Below are 27500 nucleotides of genomic sequence, written 5' to 3'. Positions count from 1 at the left end.
AACAGTGGCTTGTTGAGCAGAAGTGTCAGTACTATCACTATTCTAATGAAGGCAACAGTGGCTTGTTGAGCAGAAGTGTCAGTACTATCACTATTCTAATGAAGGCAACAGTGGCTTGTTGAGCAGAAGTGTCAGTACTATCACTATTCTAATGAAAGCAACAGTGGCTTGTTGAGCAGAAGTGTCAGTACTATCACTATTCTAATGAAGGTAACAGTGGCTTGTTGAGCAGAAGTGTCAGTACTATCACTATTCTAATGAAGGCAACAGTGGCATGTTGAGCAGAAGTGTCAGTACTATCACTATTCTAATGAAGGCAACAGTGGCTTGTTGAGCAGAAGTGTCAGTACTATCACTATTCTAATGAAGGCAACAGTGGCTTGTTGAGCAGAAGTGTCAGTACTATCACTATTCTAATGAAGGCAACAGTGGCATGTTGAGCAGAAGTGTCAGTACTATCACTATTCTAATGAAGGCAACAGTGGCTTGTTGAGCAGAAGTGTCAGTACTATCACTATTCTAATGAAGGCAACAGTGGCTTGTTGAGCAGAAGTCTCAGTACTATCACTATTCTAATGAAGGCAACAGTGGCTTGTTGAGCAGAAGTGTCAGTACTATCACTATTCTAATGAAGGCAACAGTGGCTTGTTGAGCAGAAGTGTCAGTACTATCACTATTCTAATGAAGGCAACAGTGGCTTGTTGAGCAGAAGTGTCAGTACTATCACTATTCTAATGAAGGCAACAGTGGCTTGTTGAGCAGAAGTGTCAGTACTATCACTATTCTAATGAAAGCAACAGTGGCTTGTTGAGCAGAAGTGTCAGTACTATCACTATTCTAATGAAGGCAACAGTGGCTTGTTGAGCAGAAGTGTCAGTACTATCACTATTCTAATGAAGGCAACAGTGGCCTGTTGAGCAGAAGTGTCAGTACTATCACTATTCTAATGAAGGCAACAGTGGCTTGTTGAGCAGAAGTGTCAGTACTATCACTATTCTAATGAAAGCAACAGTGGCTTGTTGAGCAGAAGTGTCAGTACTATCACTATTCTAATGAAAGCAACAGTGGCTTGTTGAGCAGAAGTGTCAGTACTATCACTATTCTAATGAAGGTAACAGTGGCATGTTGAGCAGAAGTGTCAGTACTATCACTATTCTAATGAAGGCAACAGTGGCTTGTTGAGCAGAAGTGTCAGTACTATCACTATTCTAATGAAAGCAACAGTGGCTTGTTGAGCAGAAGTGTCAGTACTATCACTATTCTAATGAAGGCAACAGTGGCTTGTTGAGCAGAAGTGTCAGTACTATCACTATTCTAATGAAGGTAACAGTGGCTTGTTGAGCAGAAGTGTCAGTACTATCACTATTCTAATGAAGGCAACAGTGGCTAGTTGAGCAGAAGTGTCAGTACTATCACTATTCTAATGAAGGTAACAGTGGCTTGTTGAGCAGAAGTGTCAGTACTATCACTATTAATGAAGGCAACTAGTGGCTTGTTGAGCAGAAGTGTCAGTACTATCACTATTCTAATGAAGGCAACAGTGGCTTGTTGAGCAGAAGTGTCAGTACTATCACTATTCTAATGAAGGCAACAGTGGCTTGTTGAGCAGAAGTGTCCAGTACTATCACTATTCTAATGAAGGTAACAGTGGCTGTTGAGCAGAAGTGTCAGTACTATCACTATTCTAATGAAAGCAACAGTGGCTTGTTGAGCAGAAGTGTCAGTACTATCACTATTCTAATGAAGGGCAACAGTGGCTTGTTGAGCAGAAGTGTCAGTACTATCACTATTCTAATGAAGGCAACAGTGGCTTGTTGAGCAGAAGTGTCAGTACTATCACTATTCTAATGAAGGTAACAGTGGCTTGTTGAGCAGAAGTGTCAGTACTATCACTATTCTAATGAAGGCAACAGTGGCTAGTTGAGCAGAAGTGTCAGTACTATCACTATTCTAATGAGGTAACAGTGGCTTGTTGAGCAGAAGTGTCAGTACTATCACTATTCTAATGAAGGCAAACAGTGGCTTGTTGAGCAGAAGTGTCAGTACTATCACTATTCTAATGAAGGGCAACAGTGGCTTGTTGAGCAGAAGTGTCAGTACTATCACTATTCTAATGAAGGCAACAGTGGCTTGTTGAGCAGAAGTGTCAGTACTATCACTATTCTAATGAAGGCAACAGTGGCTTGTTGAGCAGAAGTGTCAGTACTATCACTATTCTAATGGAAGGCAACAGTGGCTTGTTGAGCAGAAGTGGTCAGTACTATCACTATTCTAATGAAGGCAACAGTGGCCTTGTTGGAGCAGAAGTGTCAGTTACTATCACTATCTAATGAAGGCAACAGAGGCTTGTTGAGGCAGAAGTGTCCAGTACTATCACTATTCTAATGAAGGCAACAGTGGGCTTGTTGAGCAGAAGTGTCAGTACTATCACTATTCTAATGAAGGCAACAGTGGCTTGTTGAGCAGAAGTGTCAGTACTATCACTATTCTAATGAAGGCAACAGTGGCTTGTTGAGCAGAAGTGTCAGTACTATCACTATTCTAATGAAGGCAACAGTGGCTTGTTGAGCAGAAGTGTCAGTACTATCACTATTCTAATGAAGGCAACAGTGGCTTGTTGAGCAGAAGTGTCAGTACTATCACTATTCTAATGAAGGCAACAGTGGCTTGTTGAGCAGAAGTGTCGGTACTATCACTATTCTAATGAAGGCAACAGTGGCTTGTTGAGCAGAAGTGTCAGTACTATCACTATTCCAATGAAGGCAAACAGTGGCTTGTTGAGCAGAAGTGTCAGTACTATCACTATTCTAATGGAAGGTAACAGTGGCTAGTTGAGCAGAAGTGTCAGTACTATCACTATTCCAATGAAGCAACAGTGGCTTGTTGAGCAGAAGTGTCAGTACTATCACTATTCCAATGAAGGTAACAGTGGCTTGTTGAGCAGAAGTGTCAGTACTATCACTATTCCAATGAAGGCAACAGTGGCTTGTTGAGCAGAAGTGTCCAGTACTATCACTATTCCAATGAAGGCAACAGTGGCTTGTTGAGCAGAAGTGTCAGTACTATCACTATTCTAATGAGGCAACAGTGGCTTATTGAGCAGAAGTGTCAGTACTATCACTATTCTAATGAAGGCAACAGTGGCTTGTTGAGCAGAAGTGTCAGTACTATCACTATTCTAATGAAGGCAACAGTGGCCTTGTTGAGCAGAAGTGTCAGTACTATCACTATTCTAATGAAGGCAACAGTGGCTTGTTGAGCAGAAGTGTCAGTACTATCACTATTCTAATGAAGGCAACAGAGGCTTGTTGAGCAGAAGTGTCAGTACTATCACTATTCTAATGAAGGCAACAGTGGCTTGTTGAGCAGAAGTGTCAGTACTATCACTATTCTAATGAAGGCAACAGTGGCTTGTTGAGCAGAAGGTGTCGGTACTATCACTATTCTAATGAAGGCAACAGTGGCTTGTTGAGCAGAAGTGTCAGTACTATCACTATTCTAATGAAGGCAACAGTGGCTTGTTGAGCAGAAGTGTCAGTACTATCACTATTCTAATGAAGGCAACAGTGGCTTGTTGAGCAGAAGTGTCGGTACTATCACTATTCTAATGAAGGCAACAGTGGCTTGTTGAGCAGAAGTGTCCGTACTATCACTATTCTAATGAAGGCAACAGTGGCTTGTTGAGCAGAAGTGTCAGTACTATCCACTATTCTAATGAAGGCAACAGTGGCTTGTTGAGCAGAAGTGTCAGTACTATCACTATTCTAATGAAGGCAACAGTGGCTTGTTGAGGCAGAAGTGTCAGTACTATCACTATTCTAATGAAGGCAACAGTGGCTTGTTGAGCAGAAGTGTCGGTACTATCACTATTCTAATGAAGGCAACAGTGGCTTGTTGAGCAGAAGTGTCAGTACTATCACTATTCTAATGAAGGCAACAGTGGCTTGTTGAGCAGAAGTGTCAGTACTATCACTATTCTAATGTAGGCAACAGTGCTTGTTGAGCAGAAGTGTCAGTACTATCACTATTCTAATGAAGGCAACAGTGGCTTGTTGAGCAGAAGTGTCAGTACTATCACTATTCTAATGAAGGCAACAGTGGCTTGTTGAGCAGAAGTGTCAGTACTATCACTATTCCAATGAAGGCAACAGTGGCTTGTTGAGCAGAAGTGTCAGTACTATCACTATTCTAATGAAGGCAAACAGTGGCTTGTTGAGCAGAAGTGTCAGTACTAATCACTATTCTAATGAAGGCACAGTGGCTTGTTGAGCAGAAGTGTCAGTACTATCACTATTCTAATGAAGGCAACAGTGGCTTGTTGAGCAGAAGTGTCAGTACTATCACTATTCTAATGAAGGCAACAGTGGCTTGTTGAGCAGAAGTGTCAGTACTATCACTATTCTAATGAAGGCAACAGTGGCTTGTTGAGCAGAAGTGTCAGTACTATCACTATTCTAATGAAGGCAACAGTGGCTTGTTGAGCAGAAGTGTCAGTACTATCACTATTCTAATGAAGGCAACAGTGGCTTGTTGAGCAGAAGTGTCAGTACTATCACTATTCTAATGAAGGTAACAGTGGCTTGTTGAGCAGAAGTGTCAGTACTATCACTATTCTAATGAAGGCAACAGTGGCTTGTTGAGCAGAAGTGTCAGTACTATCACTATTCTAATGAAGGCAACAGTGGCTTGTTGAGCAGAAGTGTCAGTACTATCACTATTCTAATGAAGGCAACAGTGGCATGTTGAGCAGAAGTGTCAGTACTATCACTATTCTAATGAAGGCAACAGTGGCTTGTTGAGCAGAAGTGTCAGTACTATCACTATTCTAATGAAGGCAACAGTGGCTTGTTGAGCAGAAGTGTCAGTACTATCACTATTCTAATGAAGGCAACAGTGGCTTGTTGAGCAGAAGTGTCAGTACTATCACTATTCTAATGAAGGCAACAGTGGCTTGTTGAGCAGAAGTGTCAGTACTATCACTATTCTAATGAAGGCAACAGTGGCTTGTTGAGCAGAAGTGTCAGTACTATCACTATTCTAATGAAGGCAACAGTGGCTTGTTGAGCAGAAGTGTCAGTACTATCACTATTCTAATGAAAGCAACAGTGGCTTGTTGAGCAGAAGTGTCAGTACTATCACTATTCTAATGAAGGTAACAGTGGCTTGTTGAGCAGAAGTGTCAGTACTATCACTATTCTAATGAAGGCAACAGTGGCTTGTTGAGCAGAAGTGTCAGTACTATCACTATTCTAATGAAGGCAACAGTGGCTTGTTGAGCAGAAGTGTCAGTACTATCACTATTCTAATGAAGGCAACAGTGGCTTGTTGAGCAGAAGTGTCAGTACTATCACTATTCTAATGAAGGCAACAGTGGCTTGTTGAGCAGAAGTGTCAGTACTATCACTATTCTAATGAAGGCAACAGTGGCTTGTTGAGCAGAAGTGTCAGTACTATCACTATTCTAATGAAGGCAACAGTGGCTTGTTGAGCAGAAGTGTCAGTACTATCACTATTCTAATGAAAGCAACAGTGGCTTGTTGAGCAGAAGTGTCAGTACTATCACTATTCTAATGAAGGTAACAGTGGCTTGTTGAGCAGAAGTGTCAGTACTATCACTATTCTAATGAAGGCAACAGTGGCATGTTGAGCAGAAGTGTCAGTACTATCACTATTCTAATGAAGGCAACAGTGGCTTGTTGAGCAGAAGTGTCAGTACTATCACTATTCTAATGAAGGCAACAGTGGCTTGTTGAGCAGAAGTGTCAGTACTATCACTATTCTAATGAAGGCAACAGTGGCATGTTGAGCAGAAGTGTCAGTACTATCACTATTCTAATGAAGGCAACAGTGGCTTGTTGAGCAGAAGTGTCAGTACTATCACTATTCTAATGAAGGCAACAGTGGCTTGTTGAGCAGAAGTCTCAGTACTATCACTATTCTAATGAAGGCAACAGTGGCTTGTTGAGCAGAAGTGTCAGTACTATCACTATTCTAATGAAGGCAACAGTGGCTTGTTGAGCAGAAGTGTCAGTACTATCACTATTCTAATGAAGGCAACAGTGGCTTGTTGAGCAGAAGTGTCAGTACTATCACTATTCTAATGAAGGCAACAGTGGCTTGTTGAGCAGAAGTGTCAGTACTATCACTATTCTAATGAAAGCAACAGTGGCTTGTTGAGCAGAAGTGTCAGTACTATCACTATTCTAATGAAGGCAACAGTGGCTTGTTGAGCAGAAGTGTCAGTACTATCACTATTCTAATGAAGGCAACAGTGGCCTGTTGAGCAGAAGTGTCAGTACTATCACTATTCTAATGAAGGCAACAGTGGCTTGTTGAGCAGAAGTGTCAGTACTATCACTATTCTAATGAAAGCAACAGTGGCTTGTTGAGCAGAAGTGTCAGTACTATCACTATTCTAATGAAAGCAACAGTGGCTTGTTGAGCAGAAGTGTCAGTACTATCACTATTCTAATGAAGGTAACAGTGGCATGTTGAGCAGAAGTGTCAGTACTATCACTATTCTAATGAAGGCAACAGTGGCTTGTTGAGCAGAAGTGTCAGTACTATCACTATTCTAATGAAAGCAACAGTGGCTTGTTGAGCAGAAGTGTCAGTACTATCACTATTCTAATGAAGGCAACAGTGGCTTGTTGAGCAGAAGTGTCAGTACTATCACTATTCTAATGAAGGTAACAGTGGCTTGTTGAGCAGAAGTGTCAGTACTATCACTATTCTAATGAAGGCAACAGTGGCTAGTTGAGCAGAAGTGTCAGTACTATCACTATTCTAATGAAGGTAACAGTGGCTTGTTGAGCAGAAGTGTCAGTACTATCACTATTCTAATGAAGGCAACAGTGGCTTGTTGAGCAGAAGTGTCAGTACTATCACTATTCTAATGAAGGCAACAGTGGCTTGTTGAGCAGAAGTGTCAGTACTATCACTATTCTAATGAAGGCAACAGTGGCTTGTTGAGCAGAAGTGTCAGTACTATCACTATTCTAATGAAGGTAACAGTGGCTTGTTGAGCAGAAGTGTCAGTACTATCACTATTCTAATGAAAGCAACAGTGGCTTGTTGAGCAGAAGTGTCAGTACTATCACTATTCTAATGAAGGCAACAGTGGCTTGTTGAGCAGAAGTGTCAGTACTATCACTATTCTAATGAAGGCAACAGTGGCTTGTTGAGCAGAAGTGTCAGTACTATCACTATTCTAATGAAGGTAACAGTGGCTTGTTGAGCAGAAGTGTCAGTACTATCACTATTCTAATGAAGGCAACAGTGGCTAGTTGAGCAGAAGTGTCAGTACTATCACTATTCTAATGAAGGTAACAGTGGCTTGTTGAGCAGAAGTGTCAGTACTATCACTATTCTAATGAAGGCAACAGTGGCTTGTTGAGCAGAAGTGTCAGTACTATCACTATTCTAATGAAGGCAACAGTGGCTTGTTGAGCAGAAGTGTCAGTACTATCACTATTCTAATGAAGGCAACAGTGGCTTGTTGAGCAGAAGTGTCAGTACTATCACTATTCTAATGAAGGCAACAGTGGCTTGTTGAGCAGAAGTGTCAGTACTATCACTATTCTAATGAAGGCAACAGTGGCTTGTTGAGCAGAAGTGTCAGTACTATCACTATTCTAATGAAGGCAACAGTGGCTTGTTGAGCAGAAGTGTCAGTACTATCACTATTCTAATGAAGGCAACAGAGGCTTGTTGAGCAGAAGTGTCAGTACTATCACTATTCTAATGAAGGCAACAGTGGCTTGTTGAGCAGAAGTGTCAGTACTATCACTATTCTAATGAAGGCAACAGTGGCTTGTTGAGCAGAAGTGTCAGTACTATCACTATTCTAATGAAGGCAACAGTGGCTTGTTGAGCAGAAGTGTCAGTACTATCACTATTCTAATGAAGGCAACAGTGGCTTGTTGAGCAGAAGTGTCAGTACTATCACTATTCTAATGAAGGCAACAGTGGCTTGTTGAGCAGAAGTGTCAGTACTATCACTATTCTAATGAAGGCAACAGTGGCTTGTTGAGCAGAAGTGTCGGTACTATCACTATTCTAATGAAGGCAACAGTGGCTTGTTGAGCAGAAGTGTCAGTACTATCACTATTCCAATGAAGGCAACAGTGGCTTGTTGAGCAGAAGTGTCAGTACTATCACTATTCTAATGAAGGTAACAGTGGCTAGTTGAGCAGAAGTGTCAGTACTATCACTATTCCAATGAAGGCAACAGTGGCTTGTTGAGCAGAAGTGTCAGTACTATCACTATTCCAATGAAGGTAACAGTGGCTTGTTGAGCAGAAGTGTCAGTACTATCACTATTCCAATGAAGGCAACAGTGGCTTGTTGAGCAGAAGTGTCAGTACTATCACTATTCCAATGAAGGCAACAGTGGCTTGTTGAGCAGAAGTGTCAGTACTATCACTATTCTAATGAAGGCAACAGTGGCTTATTGAGCAGAAGTGTCAGTACTATCACTATTCTAATGAAGGCAACAGTGGCTTGTTGAGCAGAAGTGTCAGTACTATCACTATTCTAATGAAGGCAACAGTGGCTTGTTGAGCAGAAGTGTCAGTACTATCACTATTCTAATGAAGGCAACAGTGGCTTGTTGAGCAGAAGTGTCAGTACTATCACTATTCTAATGAAGGCAACAGAGGCTTGTTGAGCAGAAGTGTCAGTACTATCACTATTCTAATGAAGGCAACAGTGGCTTGTTGAGCAGAAGTGTCAGTACTATCACTATTCTAATGAAGGCAACAGTGGCTTGTTGAGCAGAAGTGTCGGTACTATCACTATTCTAATGAAGGCAACAGTGGCTTGTTGAGCAGAAGTGTCAGTACTATCACTATTCTAATGAAGGCAACAGTGGCTTGTTGAGCAGAAGTGTCAGTACTATCACTATTCTAATGAAGGCAACAGTGGCTTGTTGAGCAGAAGTGTCGGTACTATCACTATTCTAATGAAGGCAACAGTGGCTTGTTGAGCAGAAGTGTCCGTACTATCACTATTCTAATGAAGGCAACAGTGGCTTGTTGAGCAGAAGTGTCAGTACTATCACTATTCTAATGAAGGCAACAGTGGCTTGTTGAGCAGAAGTGTCAGTACTATCACTATTCTAATGAAGGCAACAGTGGCTTGTTGAGCAGAAGTGTCAGTACTATCACTATTCTAATGAAGGCAACAGTGGCTTGTTGAGCAGAAGTGTCGGTACTATCACTATTCTAATGAAGGCAACAGTGGCTTGTTGAGCAGAAGTGTCAGTACTATCACTATTCTAATGAAGGCAACAGTGGCTTGTTGAGCAGAAGTGTCAGTACTATCACTATTCTAATGTAGGCAACAGTGGCTTGTTGAGCAGAAGTGTCAGTACTATCACTATTCTAATGAAGGCAACAGTGGCTTGTTGAGCAGAAGTGTCAGTACTATCACTATTCTAATGAAGGCAACAGTGGCTTGTTGAGCAGAAGTGTCAGTACTATCACTATTCCAATGAAGGCAACAGTGGCTTGTTGAGCAGAAGTGTCAGTACTATCACTATTCTAATGAAGGCAACAGTGGCTTGTTGAGCAGAAGTGTCAGTACTATCACTATTCTAATGAAGGCAACAGTGGCTTGTTGAGCAGAAGTGTCAGTACTATCACTATTCTAATGAAGGCAACAGTGGCTTGTTGAGCAGAAGTGTCAGTACTATCACTATTCTAATGAAGGCAACAGTGGCTTGTTGAGCAGAAGTGTCAGTACTATCACTATTCTAATGAAGGCAACAGTGGCTTGTTGAGCAGAAGTGTCAGTACTATCACTATTCTAATGAAGGCAACAGTGGCTTGTTGAGCAGAAGTGTCAGTACTATCACTATTCTAATGAAGGCAACAGTGGCTTGTTGAGCAGAAGTGTCAGTACTATCACTATTCTAATGAAGGTAACAGTGGCTTGTTGAGCAGAAGTGTCAGTACTATCACTATTCTAATGAAGGCAACAGTGGCTTGTTGAGCAGAAGTGTCAGTACTATCACTATTCTAATGAAGGCAACAGTGGCTTGTTGAGCAGAAGTGTCAGTACTATCACTATTCTAATGAAGGCAACAGTGGCATGTTGAGCAGAAGTGTCAGTACTATCACTATTCTAATGAAGGCAACAGTGGCTTGTTGAGCAGAAGTGTCAGTACTATCACTATTCTAATGAAGGCAACAGTGGCATGTTGAGCAGAAGTGTCAGTACTATCACTATTCTAATGAAGGCAACAGTGGCTTGTTGAGCAGAAGTGTCAGTACTATCACTATTCTAATGAAGGCAACAGTGGCTTGTTGAGCAGAAGTGTCAGTACTATCACTATTCTAATGAAGGCAACAGTGGCTTGTTGAGCAGAAGTGTCAGTACTATCACTATTCTAATGAAGGCAACAGTGGCTTGTTGAGCAGAAGTGTCAGTACTATCACTATTCTAATGAAGGCAACAGTGGCTTGTTGAGCAGAAGTGTCAGTACTATCACTATTCTAATGAAGGCAACAGTGGCTTGTTGAGCAGAAGTGTCAGTACTATCACTATTCTAATGAAGGCAACAGTGGCTTGTTGAGCAGAAGTGTCAGTACTATCACTATTCCAACTTCACTTGGATGATTTTAAAGGTGCTGCTTCTTGCTTCATGAAAAGACACAATCTCTCCATCCGCACACGGACTACTTTTTCACAGCAACTGCCAAAAGACTATCCAGAAAAGCTGGCTACTTTCCACGCATATTGTAAAAACAAGATAGCTAAAAAAAGATGCGGCCAGAGCACATCATCAACATGGACGAGGTTCCACTGACTTTTGATATTCCTGTGAGCCGCACTGTGGATCAAACGGGAGCACGCAGGGTAAATATTGGCACCACAGGGAATGAGAAGGTGTGGTTCTAGCTTGCCATGCTAACTTCCACCCATGGTGATGTTCAAAAGGAAGACCTTGCCAAAAGAGAACTTTCCAGCCGGCGTCATCATAAAAGTTAACTCGAAGGATGGATGGATGAAGAACAGATGAGCGAGTGCTTGAAAGAAGTTTACGTTTAGTTTTCACACATGCTGCGTCCCTGTTGATCTATGACTCCATGCACGCCCACATCACAGAAACAAGTGAAGCACACAAATACAACACTCGCCGTCATTCCGGGTGGGTTGACCAAAGAACTACAACCGCAGGGCATTCAAAGCTGGACTGCCAACGGCGTGGGAACAATGGATGAGCGAAGGCGAACACAGCTTCAGTAAAACAGGGAGACGGCGCCGGACGACATCTGCCAGTGGATTGTAAATGTCTGGGCGGACATATCGCTCTCAACTGTGGTCCCAGCTTTCCGGAAGGCAGGATTCATGGAACTGCCGGACAACAACAGCGACACAGACTCTGATGACTTCGACGAGACGGAGCCCGACATTTTGGATGCCGTATTCGCCCAACTTTTTATTTCAGACACCGAAGAGGGGTTTATGGATGAGGAATAACTTCTGAAAGTGAGCTTTAAAGGGGAACATTATCAGCAGACCTAAGTAAGCGTCAATATATAACTTGATGCTGCAGAAAATAGACCATCTATTTTTTTAACCGATTTCCGAACTCTAAATGGGTGAATTTTGGCGAATTAAACGCCTTTCTGTTTATCGCGCTGGAGGCGATGACGTCAGAATGTGACGTCACCGAGGTAACACACCCACCATTTTCATTTTCACATTACAAACACCGGGTCTCAGCTCTGTTATTTTCCGTTTTTTGGACTATTTTTTAGAACCTTGGAGACATCATGCCTGGTGGGTGTGTTGTCGGAGGGTGTAACAACACTAACAGGGAGGGATTCAAGTTGCACCACTGGCCCCAAGATGCCAAAGTGTCTGCCGCCAGACCCCCATTGAATGTGCCAGAGTGTCTCCACATTTGACCGGCGGTGCTAAAGCAGACATGGCACAGAGTAGTATGGATAACCTGCAGATGCATTTGCAACGATAGTCAACGAAATCACAAAAGGTGAGTTTTGTTGATGTTGACTGCCAGCTAATCGATGCTAACATGCTACGCTAACCGATGCTAACATGCTATTTACCGGCGATGCTAAAGCAGACATGGCACAGAGATGTATGGATAACCTGCAGATGCATTTGCAACGATAGTCAACAAAATCACAAAAGGTGAGTTTTGTTGATGTTGACTGCCAGTTAATCGATGCTAACATGCTACGCTAACCGATGCTAACATGCTATTTACCGGCGGTGCTAAAGCAGACATGGCACAGAGATGTATGGATAACCTGCAGATGCATTTGCAACGATAGTCAACGAAATCACAAAAGGTGAGTTTTGTTGATGTTGACTGCCAGCTAATCGATGCTAACATGCTACGCTAACCGATGCTAACATGCTATTTACCGACGGTGCTAAAGCAGACATGGCACAGAGATGTATGGATAACCTGCAGATGCATTTGCAACGATAGTCAACGAAATCACAAAAGGTGAGTTTTGTTGATGTTGACTGCCAGCTAATCGATGCTAACATGCTACGCTAATCGATGCTAACATGCTATTTACCGGCGGTGCTAAAGCAGACATGGCACAGAGATGTATGGATAACCTGCAGATGCATTTGCAATGATAGTCAACGAAATCACAAAAGGTGAGTTTTGTTGATGTTGACTGCCAGCTAATCGATGCTAACATGCTACGCTAATCGATGCTAACATGCTATTTACCGGCGATGCTAAGACAGACATGGCACAGAGATGTATGGATAACCTGCAGATGCATTTGCAACGATAGTCAACGAAATCACAAAAGGTGAGTTTTGTTGATGTTGACTGCAAGCTAATCGATGCTAACATGCTACGCTAATCGATGCTAACATGCTATTTACCGGCGATGCTAAGACAGACATGGCACAGAGATGTATGGATAACCTGCAGATGCATTTGCAACGATAGTCAACAAAATCACAAAAGGTGAGTTTTGTTGATGTTGACTGCCAGCTAATCGATGCTAACATGCTATGCTAATCGATGCTAACATGCTACGCTAATCGGCGCTAACATGCTATTTACTGGCGGTGCTAAAGCAGACATGGCACAGAGATGTATGGATAACCTGCAGATGCATTTGCAACGATAGTCAACGAAATCACAAAAGGTGAGTTTTGTTGATGTTGACTGCCAGCTAATCGATGCTAACATGCTACGCTAATTGATGCTAACATGCTATTTACCGGCGGTGCTAAAGCAGACATGGCACAGAGATGTATGGATAACCTGCAGATGCATTTGCAACGATAGTCAACGAAATCACAAAAGGTGAGTTTTGTTGATGTTGACTGCCAGCTAATCGATGCTAACATGCTACGCTAATCGATGCTAACATGCTATTTACCGGCGGTGCTAAAGCAGACATGGCACAGAGATGTATGGATAACCTGCAGATGCATTTGCAACCATAGTCAACGAAATCACAAAAGGTGAGTTTTGTTGATGTTGACTGCCAGCTAATCGATGCTAACATGCTACGCTAATCGATGCTAACATGCTATTTACCGGCGGTGCTAAAGCAGACATGGCACAGAGATGTATGGATAACCTGCAGATGCATTTGCAACGATAGTCAACGAAATCACAAAAGGTGAGTTTTGTTGATGTTGACTGCCAGCTAATCGATGCTAACATGCTACGCTAATCGGCGCTAACATGCTATTTACTGGCGGTGCTAAAGCAGACATGGCACAGAGATGTATGGATAACCTGCAGATGCATTTGCAACGATAGTCAACGAAATCACAAAAGGTGAGTTTTGTTGATGTTGACTGCCAGCTAATCGATGCTAACATGCTACGCTAATCGATGCTAACATGCTATTTACCGGCGGTGCTAAAGCAGACATGGCACAGAGATGTATGGATAACCTGCAGATGCATTTGCAATGATAGTCAACGAAATCACAAAAGGTGAGTTTTGTTGATGTTGACTGCCAGCTAATCGATGCTAACATGCTACGCTAATCGATGCTAACATGCTATTTACCGGCGATGCTAAGACAGACATGGCACAGAGATGTATGGATAACCTGCAGATGCATTTGCAACGATAGTCAACGAAATCACAAAAGGTGAGTTTTGTTGATGTTGACTGCAAGCTAATCGATGCTAACATGCTACGCTAATCGATGCTAACATGCTATTTACCGGCGATGCTAAGACAGACATGGCACAGAGATGTATGGATAACCTGCAGATGCATTTGCAACGATAGTCAACAAAATCACAAAAGGTGAGTTTTGTTGATGTTGACTGCCAGCTAATCGATGCTAACATGCTATGCTAATCGATGCTAACATGCTACGCTAATCGGCGCTAACATGCTATTTACTGGCGGTGCTAAAGCAGACATGGCACAGAGATGTATGGATAACCTGCAGATGCATTTGCAACGATAGTCAACGAAATCACAAAAGGTGAGTTTTGTTGATGTTGACTGCCAGCTAATCGATGCTAACATGCTACGCTAATTGATGCTAACATGCTATTTACCGGCGGTGCTAAAGCAGACATGGCACAGAGATGTATGGATAACCTGCAGATGCATTTGCAACGATAGTCAACGAAATCACAAAAGGTGAGTTTTGTTGATGTTGACTGCCAGCTAATCGATGCTAACATGCTACGCTAATCGATGCTAACATGCTATTTACCGGCGGTGCTAAAGCAGACATGGCACAGAGATGTATGGATAACCTGCAGATGCATTTGCAACCATAGTCAACGAAATCACAAAAGGTGAGTTTTGTTGATGTTGACTGCCAGCTAATCGATGCTAACATGCTACGCTAATCGATGCTAACATGCTATTTACCGGCGGTGCTAAAGCAGACATGGCACAGAGATGTATGGATAACCTGCAGATGCATTTGCAACGATAGTCAACGAAATCACAAAAGGTGAGTTTTGTTGATGTTGACTGCCAGCTAATCGATGCTAACATGCTACGCTAATCGGCGCTAACATGCTATTTACTGGCGGTGCTAAAGCAGACATGGCACAGAGATGTATGGATAACCTGCAGATGCATTTGCAACGATAGTCAACGAAATCACAAAAGGTGAGTTTTGTTGATGTTGACTGCCAGCTAATCGATGCTAACATGCTACGCTAATCGGCGCTAACATGCTATTTACTGGCGGTGCTAAAGCAGACATGGCACAGAGATGTATGGATAACCTGCAGATGCATTTGCAACGATAGTCAACGAAATCACAAAAGGTGAGTTTTGTTGATGTTGACTGCCAGCTAATCGATGCTAACATGCTACGCTAATCGATGCTAACATGCTATTTACCGGCGGTGCTAAAGCAGACATGGCACAGAGATGTATGGATAACCTGCAGATGCATTTGCAACGATAGTCAACGAAATCACAAAAGGTGAGTTTTGTTGATGTTGACTGCCAGCTAATCGATGCTAACATGCTACGCTAACTGATGCTAACATGCTATTTACCGGCGGTGCTAAATCAGACATGGCACAGAGATGTATGGATAACCTGCAGATGCATTTGCAACTATATTACGTTTCCTTCCACCCACATTTAATGCGAAACAAACACTTACCAATCGACGGATTTAAGTTGCTCCAGTGTCAAAAGATGCAAAAGTCCTGATCGTTTGGTCCGCACATTTTACCGGCGATGCTAACGCAGCTATTCGGCCATGCTATGGCTATGAATAGCGTCAATAGCTTCAGTTTCTTCTTCAATATTTTCATACTCCAACCATCTGTTTCAATACATGCGTAATCTGTTGAATCGCTTAAGTCGCTGAAATCCGAGTTTGAATCCGAGCTAATGTCGCTATATCTTGCTGTGGTATTCCCATTGTTTGTTTACATTGGCAGCACTGTGTGACGTCACAGGGAAATGGCCAGTGTCTTCATAGAGAGACGAAAATAAGGCACTTTAAAGCTTTATTTAGGGATATTCCGAGACCGGTAACATTTTGAAAAAAACTTCAAAAAATACAACAAGACACTGGGAACTGATTTTTATTGTTTTTAACCCTTTTGAAATTGTGATCATGTTCCCCTTTAAATGTTTATATTGTGTGCTGTGACATTGCGTTCCAGCAACGTTGAGTTATTAATGTTGCTATTGCTCTGCAATATTTGGAGTGTTACTATTGTTGTGATTGCACATTTGCACACTGGTTTGTAATATTAAAGTTTGACTGACCTGACTGTTTTTTTGACTTTCCCTTCAGCGCAGCGTAGGCGTGGCTTAGGACCCGGTGGTGCGGCTTATAGGTTAACAAAGTTTTTAAATATGCCCTTCATTGAAGGTGCGGCTTATAACCCAGGGCGGCTTATAGCGCGGAAAATACGGTACACACACGCACGCACGCACGCACACGCACGCACGCACGCACGCACGCACACACACACACACACACACACACACACACACACACACACACACACACACACACACACACACACACACACACACAGTATGGGAGTTGGCAAAGTAGGAGGTACTCACACTTCATGAAGATGGTAGTGTTGGCATATAGTGTCTTCCGGAACACAGCATGCTGGGTCTGAAAACACAAAACACCTTCTTATAATCCTTGTGCTGAGAGAGATGGCTCAAAGACGAAAGGGGAAAAAGAGCAAGTGGCCCAAAGAAAACGGGAGAAGCTGTCATTGCAGAAACAAGGTTAAAGACAGCTGACATCATACTATATGCTTGACTTGAATGACATGTTTTTATGTCTGTATGCTAATGCTAATGGCTTGGTTGTCCCGAAATCAAACACCTTCCCAAAGATTACATTTTCAAATGTGTGCGTAGTTAAATTGTTAAACACATTGTCACTTCATCTATAATGAGTAGATATTAAGGTGAAATAGTGATTTCTTACCATTATTCAACAAGTATGTGTCAAATTAAAAACACACAAATGTTTGGTATCATATGGTTGCATCTCCCGGGAGAGAGGGTTAATCATTTTGCAATGCAGTCTGCTGAAAATGACAGAAAGCAACACTCTGCATTGCAACCGACGCTGTGGTCAAAGTTGGAATTACCACTGAACACATTTAAAGATATTAAACCCTCTACTGCCAGTTTACTGGCAGACATAAGAAAGAACTTTACACTACTTTATATTACAAATGGCACTAAAGCATTTACTACTAAAACATTTTGATGGATTTTTGAGCACAATGTGTAATGTTCTCTATTTTTAATGGAACATTTAACATGTTGGCGTTGTTTACTTGAGACGTAGCTCTCATGTTTGACTGCCATCTACTGGTCACACTTATAATTACACTCCGTACAAAATAAAATAGTGTCGTGTCCCGAAAGAGTTGGTACTGCAGGGAATTCTGGGTATTTTTTGTGTTGTGGTTCAAATATTTTCCCGATGTGTTTGTCATTGTTGTTTAGTGTGGTTTCACTATATGGCACATGTTTATGGCAGTGTTGTTTAGTGTGGTTTCACTATATGGCACATGTTTATGACAGTGTTGTTTAGTGTGGTTTCACTATATGGCACATGTTTATGACAGTGTTGTTTAGTGTGGTTTCACTATATGGCACATGTTTATGACAGTGTTGTTTAGTGTGGTTTCACTATATGGCACATGTTTATGACAGTGTTGTTTAGTGTGGTTTCACTATATGGCACATGTTTATGACAGTGTTGTTTAGTGTGGTTTCACTATATGGCACATGTTTATGACAGTGTTGTTTAGTGTGGTTTCACTATATGGCACATGTTTATGACAGTGTTGTTTAGTGTGGTTTCACTATACGGCACATGTTTATGACAGTGTTGTTTAGTGTGGTTTCACTATATGGCACATGTTTATGACAGTGTTGTTTAGTGTGGTTTCAGTATATGGCACATGTTTATGACAGTGTTGTTTAGTGTGGTTTCAGTATATGGCACATGTTTATGACAGTGTTGTTTAGTGTGGTTTCACTATATGGCACATGTTTATGACAGTGTTGTTTAGTGTGGTTTCACTATATGGCACATGTTTATGACAGTGTTGTTTAGTGTGGTTTCACTATATGGCACATGTTTATGACAGTGTTGTTTAGTGTAGTCTCACTATATGGCACATGTTTATGACAGTGTTGTTTAGTGTGGTTTCACTATATGGCACGTGTTTATGACAGTGTTGTTTAGTGTGGTTTCACTATATGGCACATGTTTATGACAGTGTTGTTTAGTGTGGTTTCACTATATGGCACATGTTTATGACAGTGTTGTTTAGTGTGGTTTCACTATATGGCACATGTTTATGACAGTGTTGTTTAGTGTGGTTTCACTATATGGCACATGTTTATGACAGTGTTGTTTAGTGTGGTTTCACTATGTGGCACATGTTTATGACAGTGTTGTTTAGTGTGGTTTCACTATATGGCACATGTTTATGACAGTGTTGTTTAGTGTGGTTTCACTATATGGCACATGTTTATGACAGTGTTGTTTAGTGTGGTTTCACTATATGGCACATGTTTATGACAGTGTTGTTTAGTGTGGTCTCACTATATGGCACATGTTTATGACAGTGTTGTTTAGTGTGGTTTCACTATATGGCACATGTTTATGACAGTGTTGTTTAGTGTGGTTTCACTATATGGCACATGTTTATGACAGTGTTGTTTAGTGTGGTTTCACTATATGGCACATGTTTATGACAGTGTTGTTTAGTGTGGTTTCACTATATGGCACATGTTTATGACAGTGTTGTTTAGTGTGGTTTCACTATATGGCACATGTTTATGACAGTGTTGTTTAGTGTGGTTTCACTATATGGCACATGTTTATGACAGTGTTGTTTAGTGTGGTCTCACTATATGGCACATGTTTATGACAGTGTTGTTTAGTGTGGTCTCACTATATGGCACATGTTTATGACAGTGTTGTTTAGTGTGGTTTCACTATATGGCACATGTTTATGACAGTGTTGTTTAGTGTGGTCTCACTATATGGCACATGTTTATGACAGTGTTGTTTAGTGTGGTCTCACTATATGGCACATGTTTATGACAGTGTTGTTTAGTGTGGTTTCACTATATGGCACATGTTTATGACAGTGTTGTTTAGTGTGGTTTCACTATATGGCACATGTTTATGACAGTGTTGTTTAGTGTGGTTTCACTATATGGCACATGTTTATGACAGTGTTGTTTAGTGTGGTTTCACTATATGGCACATGTTTATGACAGTGTTGTTTAGTGTGGTTTCACTATATGGCACATGTTTATGACAGTGTTGTTTAGTGTGGTTTCACTATATGGCACATGTTTATGACAGTGTTGTTTAGTGTGGTTTCACTATATGGCACATGTTTATGACAGTGTTGTTTAGTGTGGTTTCACTATATGGCACATGTTTATGACAGTGTTGTTTAGTGTGGTTTCACTATATGGCACATGTTTATGACAGTGTTGTTTAGTGTGGTTTCACTATATGGCACATGTTTATGACAGTGTTGTTTAGTGTGGTTTCACTATATGGCACATGTTTATGACAGTGTTGTTTAGTGTGGTTTCACTATTTGGCACATGTTTATGACAGTGTTGTTTAGTGTGGTTTCACTATATGGCACATGTTTATGACAGTGTTGTTTAGTGTGGTTTCACTATATGGCACATGTTTATGACAGTTTATGACTTGATGGGGTCCCTGGGACCCCATTTTGAAAATTCCTAGTGCAATGCCTCACTTGTATTTTTTTATTTTCTTTACCCTTTATTTAACCTTGAAAAAAAATCCCATTGAGATGAATCCCCCTTGTTTACATTCCCGAAGGTGAAACTTTACTATGGAACAGAGCGGTCAAGCAAACATGGTTCCCGACCACGTGTCTACCGGCAGGTTTCGGTGAGACAATTGTGGAAATAAGTCGGCTCTTACTATAGACATGAATGGAGCTTGCAGATGTCAAAGAGGCAGTTGTGACTCTCTTGCCTCCTCCGCACACACCTGTGGCCACACCCCTCCGAATTTCCGGTGCAAACGTATAATCTCACTACAACAGTGGTAACACAATAAGCAGATAAGGGATTTTCCAGAATTCCATCCATCCATTTTCTACCGCTTATTCCCTTTTGGGTTCGCGGGGGGCCTGGCGCCTATCTCAGCTACAATCGGGCGGAAGGTGGGGTACACCCTGGACAAGTCGCCCCCTCATCGTAGGGCCAACACAGATAGACAGACAACATTCACACACTAGGGACCATTTAGTGTTGCCAATCAACCAATCCCCAGGTGCATGTCTTTGGAGGTGGGAGGGGCCTATCCCCAGGTGCATGTCTTTGGAGGTGGGAGGGGCCTATCCCCAGGTGCATGTCTTTGGAGGTGGGAGGAAGCCGGAGTACCCGGAGGGAACCCACGCATTCACGGGGAGAACATGCAAACTCCACACAGAAAGATCCCGAGCCTGGATTTGAACCCAGGACTGCAGGACCTTCGTATTGTGAGGCAGACGCACTAACCCCTCTGCCACCGTGAAGCCCGGATTTTCCAGAATTATCCTAGTACATTAGTCTAACAACATCTGAATTGCTCACACTGTATAGTCTTTTTTTCTTCTTCTAATCCGTCACTCTCACTTTCCTCATCCACAAATCTTTCATTCTCGCTCAAATTAATGGGGAAATCGTCGCTTTCTCGGTCCGAATCGCTTTTGCCGCTGGTGGCCATGATTGTAAACAATGTTCAGATGTGAGGAGCTCCACAAGCCGTGACGTCACGCGCACATCGTCTGCTACTTCCGGTACAGGCAAGGCTTTTTTATCAGCGACCAAAAGTTGCAAACTTTATCGTGGATGTTCTCTACTAAATCCTTTCAGCAAAAATATGGCGAAATGATGAAGTATGACACATAGAATGGAGCTGCTATCCCCGTTTAAATAAGAACATCTCATTTCAGTAAGCCTTTAGGTAGCAGAAGAGAACAGGATAAGCGAGTTCAAAAGTGGATGTTTCCTCACATTATTGAAGTATTTCTGGAGGATGTGAGTGCAGCGTCACTCTTCTGACAGCTAAACAGGCTAACAGCTAACAGGCTAGCAGCTAACAGGCTAGCAAAAGCGCGGACTTAATGAAGAAAGGAAGGATAAAAAAGCGGAAGTACAAACTGTGAGACGGACCGAGTTGATGTCCACATTCCACAGCGACACCTCCGCCGTCCTCCCGGGAGACAAAAGAGCAGCAAGAAGCAAAAAAGACGACAAGTTGGACATGTTTGCGACGCCAAGCAGCATCCGGGTTACTTCTCTCTTCCTGCATCCGGGTTACTTCTCTCTTCCTGCATCCGGGTTACTTCTCTCTTCCTGCATCCGGGTTACTTCTCTCTTCCTGCATCCGGGTTACTTCTCTCTTCCTGCATCCGGGTTACTTCTCTCTTCCTGCATCCGGGTTACTTCTCTCTTCCTGCCTGGCCGCCTGCAGTGCACGCCTCTCGCCACAGGGGGCGACACAACACCGCCCGGAGAGCGACCACGTGCCACGGGCTTTTATTTTGGAACCTCACACCGGACGTGTGAGCTATGGCGCACTTCCGGAAAATCTATTTCACACTTGACTCGTGTTTAAGTAGAAAAAGACATCACATTTGGTATTTTTAAAAACGACTCTGACATAGAAATGTTTGTCAATATCATTATAAAAGACCGGTGCAGTTTTATTTTGCTAAACGAAACTAATATATTTGTAATTAGATATAAATTTACTTTTTTTTTAGTTGACATCTGCTGTGACAAGTAGAAAGACGGGAGCCTCCACCAGGGGGCAGTGTAGCGTGCCCGGATGTAAAGCCTCTTTTGCACAATCAGCCTTTTCATATAAAGCCATCAAGGAATGGAACCACCTCAGAACCAACTTGAAAAGTCCAACAGATGACTCTTCATTCCCAGTTGAAGTTCAAAAGTGGCTTTGGAGCAATGAAAGCAGCTCACACGGTCACTAAGGTGGACACCATGTCAACTTCATGTGGATTATATTTATGCAGGAGAGCATCTTGGTTGTAAACTGGGAGGTGTGTGTGTTCAAATCATGGTTGTTTTTGCAAATAATGACAGATGTGAACAAGAGCATGTATTGTCTAGTTATGATGTAAAGGAGGGGTGCTTGTAATGTATAAGTATGTGGCCCTTAGTTGGAAAACATTTGGACACCCCTGGTCAACTGTAGGAATTTTATTTATTAAGATTCATGGTTATTTTTACAAATGATGACAGATGTGAACAAGAGCATGTATCGTCTTGTTATGATGTAAAGGAGGGGTGCTTCTAATGTATAAGTATGTGGCCCTTAGTTGGAAAACATTTGGAGACCCCTGGTCAACTGTAGGAATTGTATTTATTAAAATTCATGGTTATTTTTACAAATGATGACAGATGTGAACAAGAGCATGTATTGTCTAGTTATGATGTAAAGGAGGGGTGCTTGTAATGTATAAGTATGTGGCCCTTAGTTGGAAAACATTTGGACACCCCTGGTCAACTGTAGGAATTTTATTTATTAAAATTCATGGTTATTTTTACAAATGATGACAGATGTGAACAAAAGCGTGTATTGTCTAGTTATGATGTAAAGGAGGGGTGCTTCTAATGTATAAGTATGTGGCCCTTAGTTGGAAAACATTTGGACACCCCTGGTCAACTGTAGGAATTTTATTTATTACAATTCATGGTTATTTTTACAAATGATGACAGATGTGAACAAGAGCATGTATCGTCTTGTTATGATGTAAAGGAGGGGTGCTTGTAATGTATAAGTATGTGGCCCTTAGTCGGAAAACATTTGGACACCCCTGGTCAACTGTAGGAATTATATTTATTAAAATTCATGGTTATTTTTTACAAATGACGACAGATGTGAACAAGAGCGTGTATCGTCTTGTTATGATGTAAAGGAGGGGTGCTTGTAATGTTTTATAAGTATGTGTCAATGAAAAGGCATTTTATGACTTTTTTAAATGTGATGACATGCTATAGTATATTTTTTTGCATGTTTTTGTATAGCTTTAATTTAGGTAACTGCAGATAGAAATGAATAATTGAGCTATAATCTGGTGCAGAACATATCTTAATGTCTCTTTGCATTGTCCCTTCAAATAAAGACTCAACTAAGCTACATTCTGAGCCGGTGAATTTATTACCACACTTCTTTCCACAACAACAACAACAACAACAACAACCCTTTCATCTGGTCACCCCCCACTGATCCACCAACCCCCAATCTGCTGATGAGAACAATTAGTGCACCGCTACACTTCCTGTTTCCTGCACCGCACTCGCGCAAACATCCGCTACATGTGCGTCACTTTCCATGCAACGTGTGTGTGTTTGTGTGTGTGTTTGTGTGTGTGTCACTTTTAAAAGTATTCCCCTCTGGTCAACATATGAAATAACAAGTGTGTGTAAGAATTTGAAATGCATCCCCTTTGGCTAAAATTAATTTTAAAAAAAATAAATAAATATGTATATAGAGAAATACTGTAATAACTTGAAGTAAATAAAGAAGATTAAAAAACAATTACAAACAAAAAAACTAAAAAGCAGTCTTTTTCTCACAACTTATTTATTAAAAAATTGGGAACAGTTTCTTATATTATTTCTGTTTTTGTAATATTACAATATTTTCTTGCGAAATTATTACTTTTTAATGCAAAATGGTGACATTTGTCATTTCAAATTCTGCATTTTGTCACAATATTGCCAATTTTTCTGTTGTTCTTTTAAAATAGAAACATTTTTTATAGTAAAATGATGACTTTAGTTATCATTATGCCAAGCAAAATTGTGATTATTATTGTAGTATTGCCAAAATTAAAAAGTTCTCCTGTAAAATTGTGACTTGTGCTAAGTAAAGTTACGACTCTTTTCATTAAATTGCCCAAATTCTAAGCTTTTCTTGTAAAATTGCGACTGTCGTTGAGTAAAATTGCAACTTTTATCATAATATTGCACAAATTTTCAGTTTTTCTTGTAAAATTTGGACTTTCGTTGAATAAAATGATGACTTTAATTATAACACTGCCAACATTCTAAGTTTTTCTTGTGAAATTGTAACCTTTTTCTTGTGAAATTACAACTCATTTTTTACAACAAGCTTATTTTATATTTTTCGGAGGTTTCAAAAAGTTAATAAATACAAGAAATTGTGTGTGTGTGTGTGTGTGTGTGTGTGTGTGTGTGTGTGTGTGTGTGTGTGTGTGTGTGTGTCGCTTTTAAAAGTGTTCCCCCTCTGGTCAACATATGAAATAACAAGTGTGTGTAAGAAATTGAAATGCATCCCCTTTGGCTAAAATAAATAAATAAATATGTATATAGAGAAATACTGTAATAACTTGAAGTAAATAAAGAAGATTAAAAAACAATTACAAACAAAAATTTCACAAAAATAAATAACTTAAAAGCAGTCTTTTTAGCACAACTTATTTGTTATAAAATTGGGAACAGTTTCAAAAATTATTTTGGTTTTTGTAATATTGCAATATTTTCTTGTGAAATGATTACTTTTTAATGCAAAATGGTGACATTTGTCATTTCAAATTCTGCCTTTTGTCACAATATTGCCAATTTTTCTGTTGTTCTTGTAAAATAGTGACATTTTTTATAGTAAAATGATGACTTTAGTTATCATTTTGCCAAGTAAAATTGTGATTATTATTGTAGTATTGACAAAATTAAAAAGTTCTCCTGTAAAAATGTGACTTGTGCTAAGTAAAGTTACGACTCTTTTCATTAAATTGCCCAAATTCTAAGCTTTTCTTGTAAAATTGCGACTGTCGTTGAGTAAAATTGCAACTTTTATCATAATATTGCACAAATTTTCAGTTTTTCTTGTAAAATTTTGAGTTGCGTTGAGTAAAATGACGACTTTAATTATAACACTGCCAACATTCTAAGTTTTTCTTGTGAAATTGTAACCTTTTTCTTGTGGAATTAAAACTCATTTTTTACAACAAGCTTATTTTATATTTTTCGGAGGTTTCAAAAAGTTAATACAAGCAAAAATTTGTGTGCGTGTGTGTGTGTGTGTCGCTTTTAAAAGTGTTCCCCCTCTGGTCAACATATGAAATAACAAGTGTGTGTAAGAAATTAAAATGCGCCCCCTTTGACCAAAATTAATTTTTTTTTAAATAAATATGCATATAGAGAAATACTGTAATAAAAAAGTAAATAAAGAAGATTAAAAAACAATTACAAACAAAAAACTAAAAAGCAGTCTTTTTCTCACAACTTATTTCTTGTAAAATTGGGAACAGTTTCTTATATTATTTCTGTTTTTGTAATATTGCAATATTTTCTTGTGAAATTATTACTTTTTAATGCAAAATGGTGACATTTGTCATTTCAAATTCTGCCTTTTGTCACAATATTGCCAATTTTTCTGTTGGTCTTGTAAAATAGTGACATTTCTTATAGTAAAATGATGACTTTAGTTATCATTATGCCAAGCAAAATTGTGATTATTATTGTAGTATTGCCAAAATTAAAAAGTTCTCCTATAAAATTGTGACTTGTGCTAAGTAAAGTTACGACTCTTTTCATTAAATTGCCCAAATTCTAAGCTTTTCTTGTAAAATTGCGACTGTCGTTGAGTAAAATTGCAACTTTTATCATAATATTGCACAAATTTTCAGTTTTTCTTGTAAAATTTTGAGTTGCGTTGAGTAAAATGACGACTTTAATTATAACACTGCCAACATTCTAAGTTTTTCTTGTGAAATTACAACTCATTTTTTACAACAAGCTTATTTTATATTTTTCGGAGGTTTCAAAAAGTTAATAAATACAAGAAATTGTGTGTGTGTCGCTTTTAAAAGTGTTCCCCCTCTGGTCAACATATGAAATAACAAGTGTGTGTAAGAAATTGAAATGCATCCCCTTTGGCTAAAATAAATAAATATGTATATAGAGAAATACTGTAATAACTTGAAGTAAATAAAGAAGATTAAAAAACAATTACAAACAAAAATTTCACAAAAATAAATAACTTAAAAGCAGTCTTTTTAGCACAACTTATTTGTTATAAAATTGGGAACAGTTTCAAAAATTATTTTGGTTTTTGTAATATTGCAATATTTTCTGGTGAAATGATTACTTTTTAATGCAAAATGGTGACATTTGTCATTTCAAATTCTGCCTTTTGTCACAATATTGACAATTTTTCTGTTGTTCTTGTAAAATAGTGACATTTTTTATAGTAAAATGATGACTTTAGTTATCATTTTGCCAAGTAAAATTGTGATTATTATTGTAGTATTGCCAAAATTAAAAAGTTCTCCTGTAAAAATGTGACTTGTGCTAAGTAAAGTTACGACTCTTTTCATTAAATTGCCCAAATTCTAAGCTTTTCTTGTAAAATTGCGACTGTCGTTGAGTAAAATTGCAACTTTTATCATAATATTGCACAAATTTTCAGTTTTTCTTGTAAAATTTTCAGTTGCGTTGAGTAAAATGACGACTTTAATTATAACACTGCCAACATTCTAAGTTTTTCTTGTGAAATTACAACTCATTTTTTACAACAAGCTTATTTTATATTTTTCGGAGGATTCAAAAAGTTAATACAAGCAAGAATTTGTGTGTGTGTGTGTGTGTCGCTTTTAAAAGTGTTCCCCCTCTGGTCAACATATGAAATAACAAGTGTGTGTAAGAAATTGAAATGCATCCCCTTTGGCTAAAATAAATAAATATGTATATAGAGAAATACTGTAATAACTTGAAGTAAATAAAGAAGATTAAAAAACAATTACAAACAAAAATTTCACAAAAATAAATAACTTAAAAGCAGTCTTTTTAGCACAACTTATTTGTTATAAAATTGGGAACAGTTTCTAATATTCTTTCGGTTTTTGTAATATTGCAATATTTTCTTGTGAAATTATTACTTTTTAATGCAAAATGGTGACATTTGTCATTTCAAATTCTGCCTTTTGTCACAATATTGACAATTTTTCTGTTGTTCTTGTAAAATAGTGACATTTTTTATAGTAAAATGATGACTTTAGTTATCATTATGCCAAGCAAAATTGTGATTATTATTGTAGTATTGACAAAATTAAAAAGTTCTCCTGTAAAAATGTGACTTGTGCTAAGTAAAGTTACGACTCTTTTCATTAAATTGCCCAAATTCGAAGCTTTTCTTGTAAAATTGCGACTGTCGTTGAGTAAAATTGCAACTTTTATCATAATATTGCACAAATTTTCAGTTTTTCTTGTAAAATTTTGACTTTCGTTGAGTAAAATGATGACTTTAATTATAACACTGCCAACATTCTAAGTTTTTCTTGTGAAATTACAACTCATTTTTTACAACAAGCTTATTTTATATTTTTCGGAGGTTTCAAAAAGTTAATAAATACAAGAAATTGTGTGTGTGTGTGTGTGTGTGTGTCGCTTTTAAAAGTGTTCCCCCTCTGGTCAACATATGAAATAACAAGTGTGTGTAAGAAATTGAAATGCA

The 27500-nt window shown here is 39.6% G+C and overlaps 1 protein-coding gene and 1 gene segment (V, D, J or C); both read right to left on the bottom strand.

Annotated features, from left to right (window-relative positions):
* Positions 1–21349, bottom strand: part of LOC133542059 (transmembrane protein 87A-like) — a 72850-nt gene extending 51501 nt beyond the window's left edge. The window contains exons 1-2 of one of the 4 annotated variants that reach the window (XM_061885879.1): positions 21173–21349; positions 16538–16595 (exon numbers count right to left, since the gene is read on the bottom strand). In XM_061885879.1, coding sequence (XP_061741863.1) covers positions 16538–16595; positions 21173–21286 — 172 coding nt within the window. In that variant the 5' untranslated portion in view covers positions 21287–21349. The remainder of the gene's footprint in view (positions 1–16537; positions 16596–21172) is intronic. The other 3 variants (XM_061885878.1, XM_061885877.1, XM_061885876.1) reach the window with 3 other exon arrangements.
* Positions 21350–22363: 1014 nt separating this feature from the next.
* The window catches only part of LOC133542610 (immunoglobulin heavy constant gamma 4-like), a 50537-nt gene continuing 45400 nt past the window's right edge, over positions 22364–27500 (bottom strand). Inside the window, exon 14 of the C gene segment in view lies at positions 22364–27500. This exon is cut by the window's right edge and continues 2518 nt beyond it.

This window comes from Nerophis ophidion, linkage group LG24, assembly GCF_033978795.1.
Source record: "Nerophis ophidion isolate RoL-2023_Sa linkage group LG24, RoL_Noph_v1.0, whole genome shotgun sequence".
Classification (NCBI taxonomy): Eukaryota; Metazoa; Chordata; class Actinopteri; order Syngnathiformes; family Syngnathidae; genus Nerophis; species Nerophis ophidion.
This window is presented reverse-complemented; position numbering and strand designations above follow the sequence as displayed.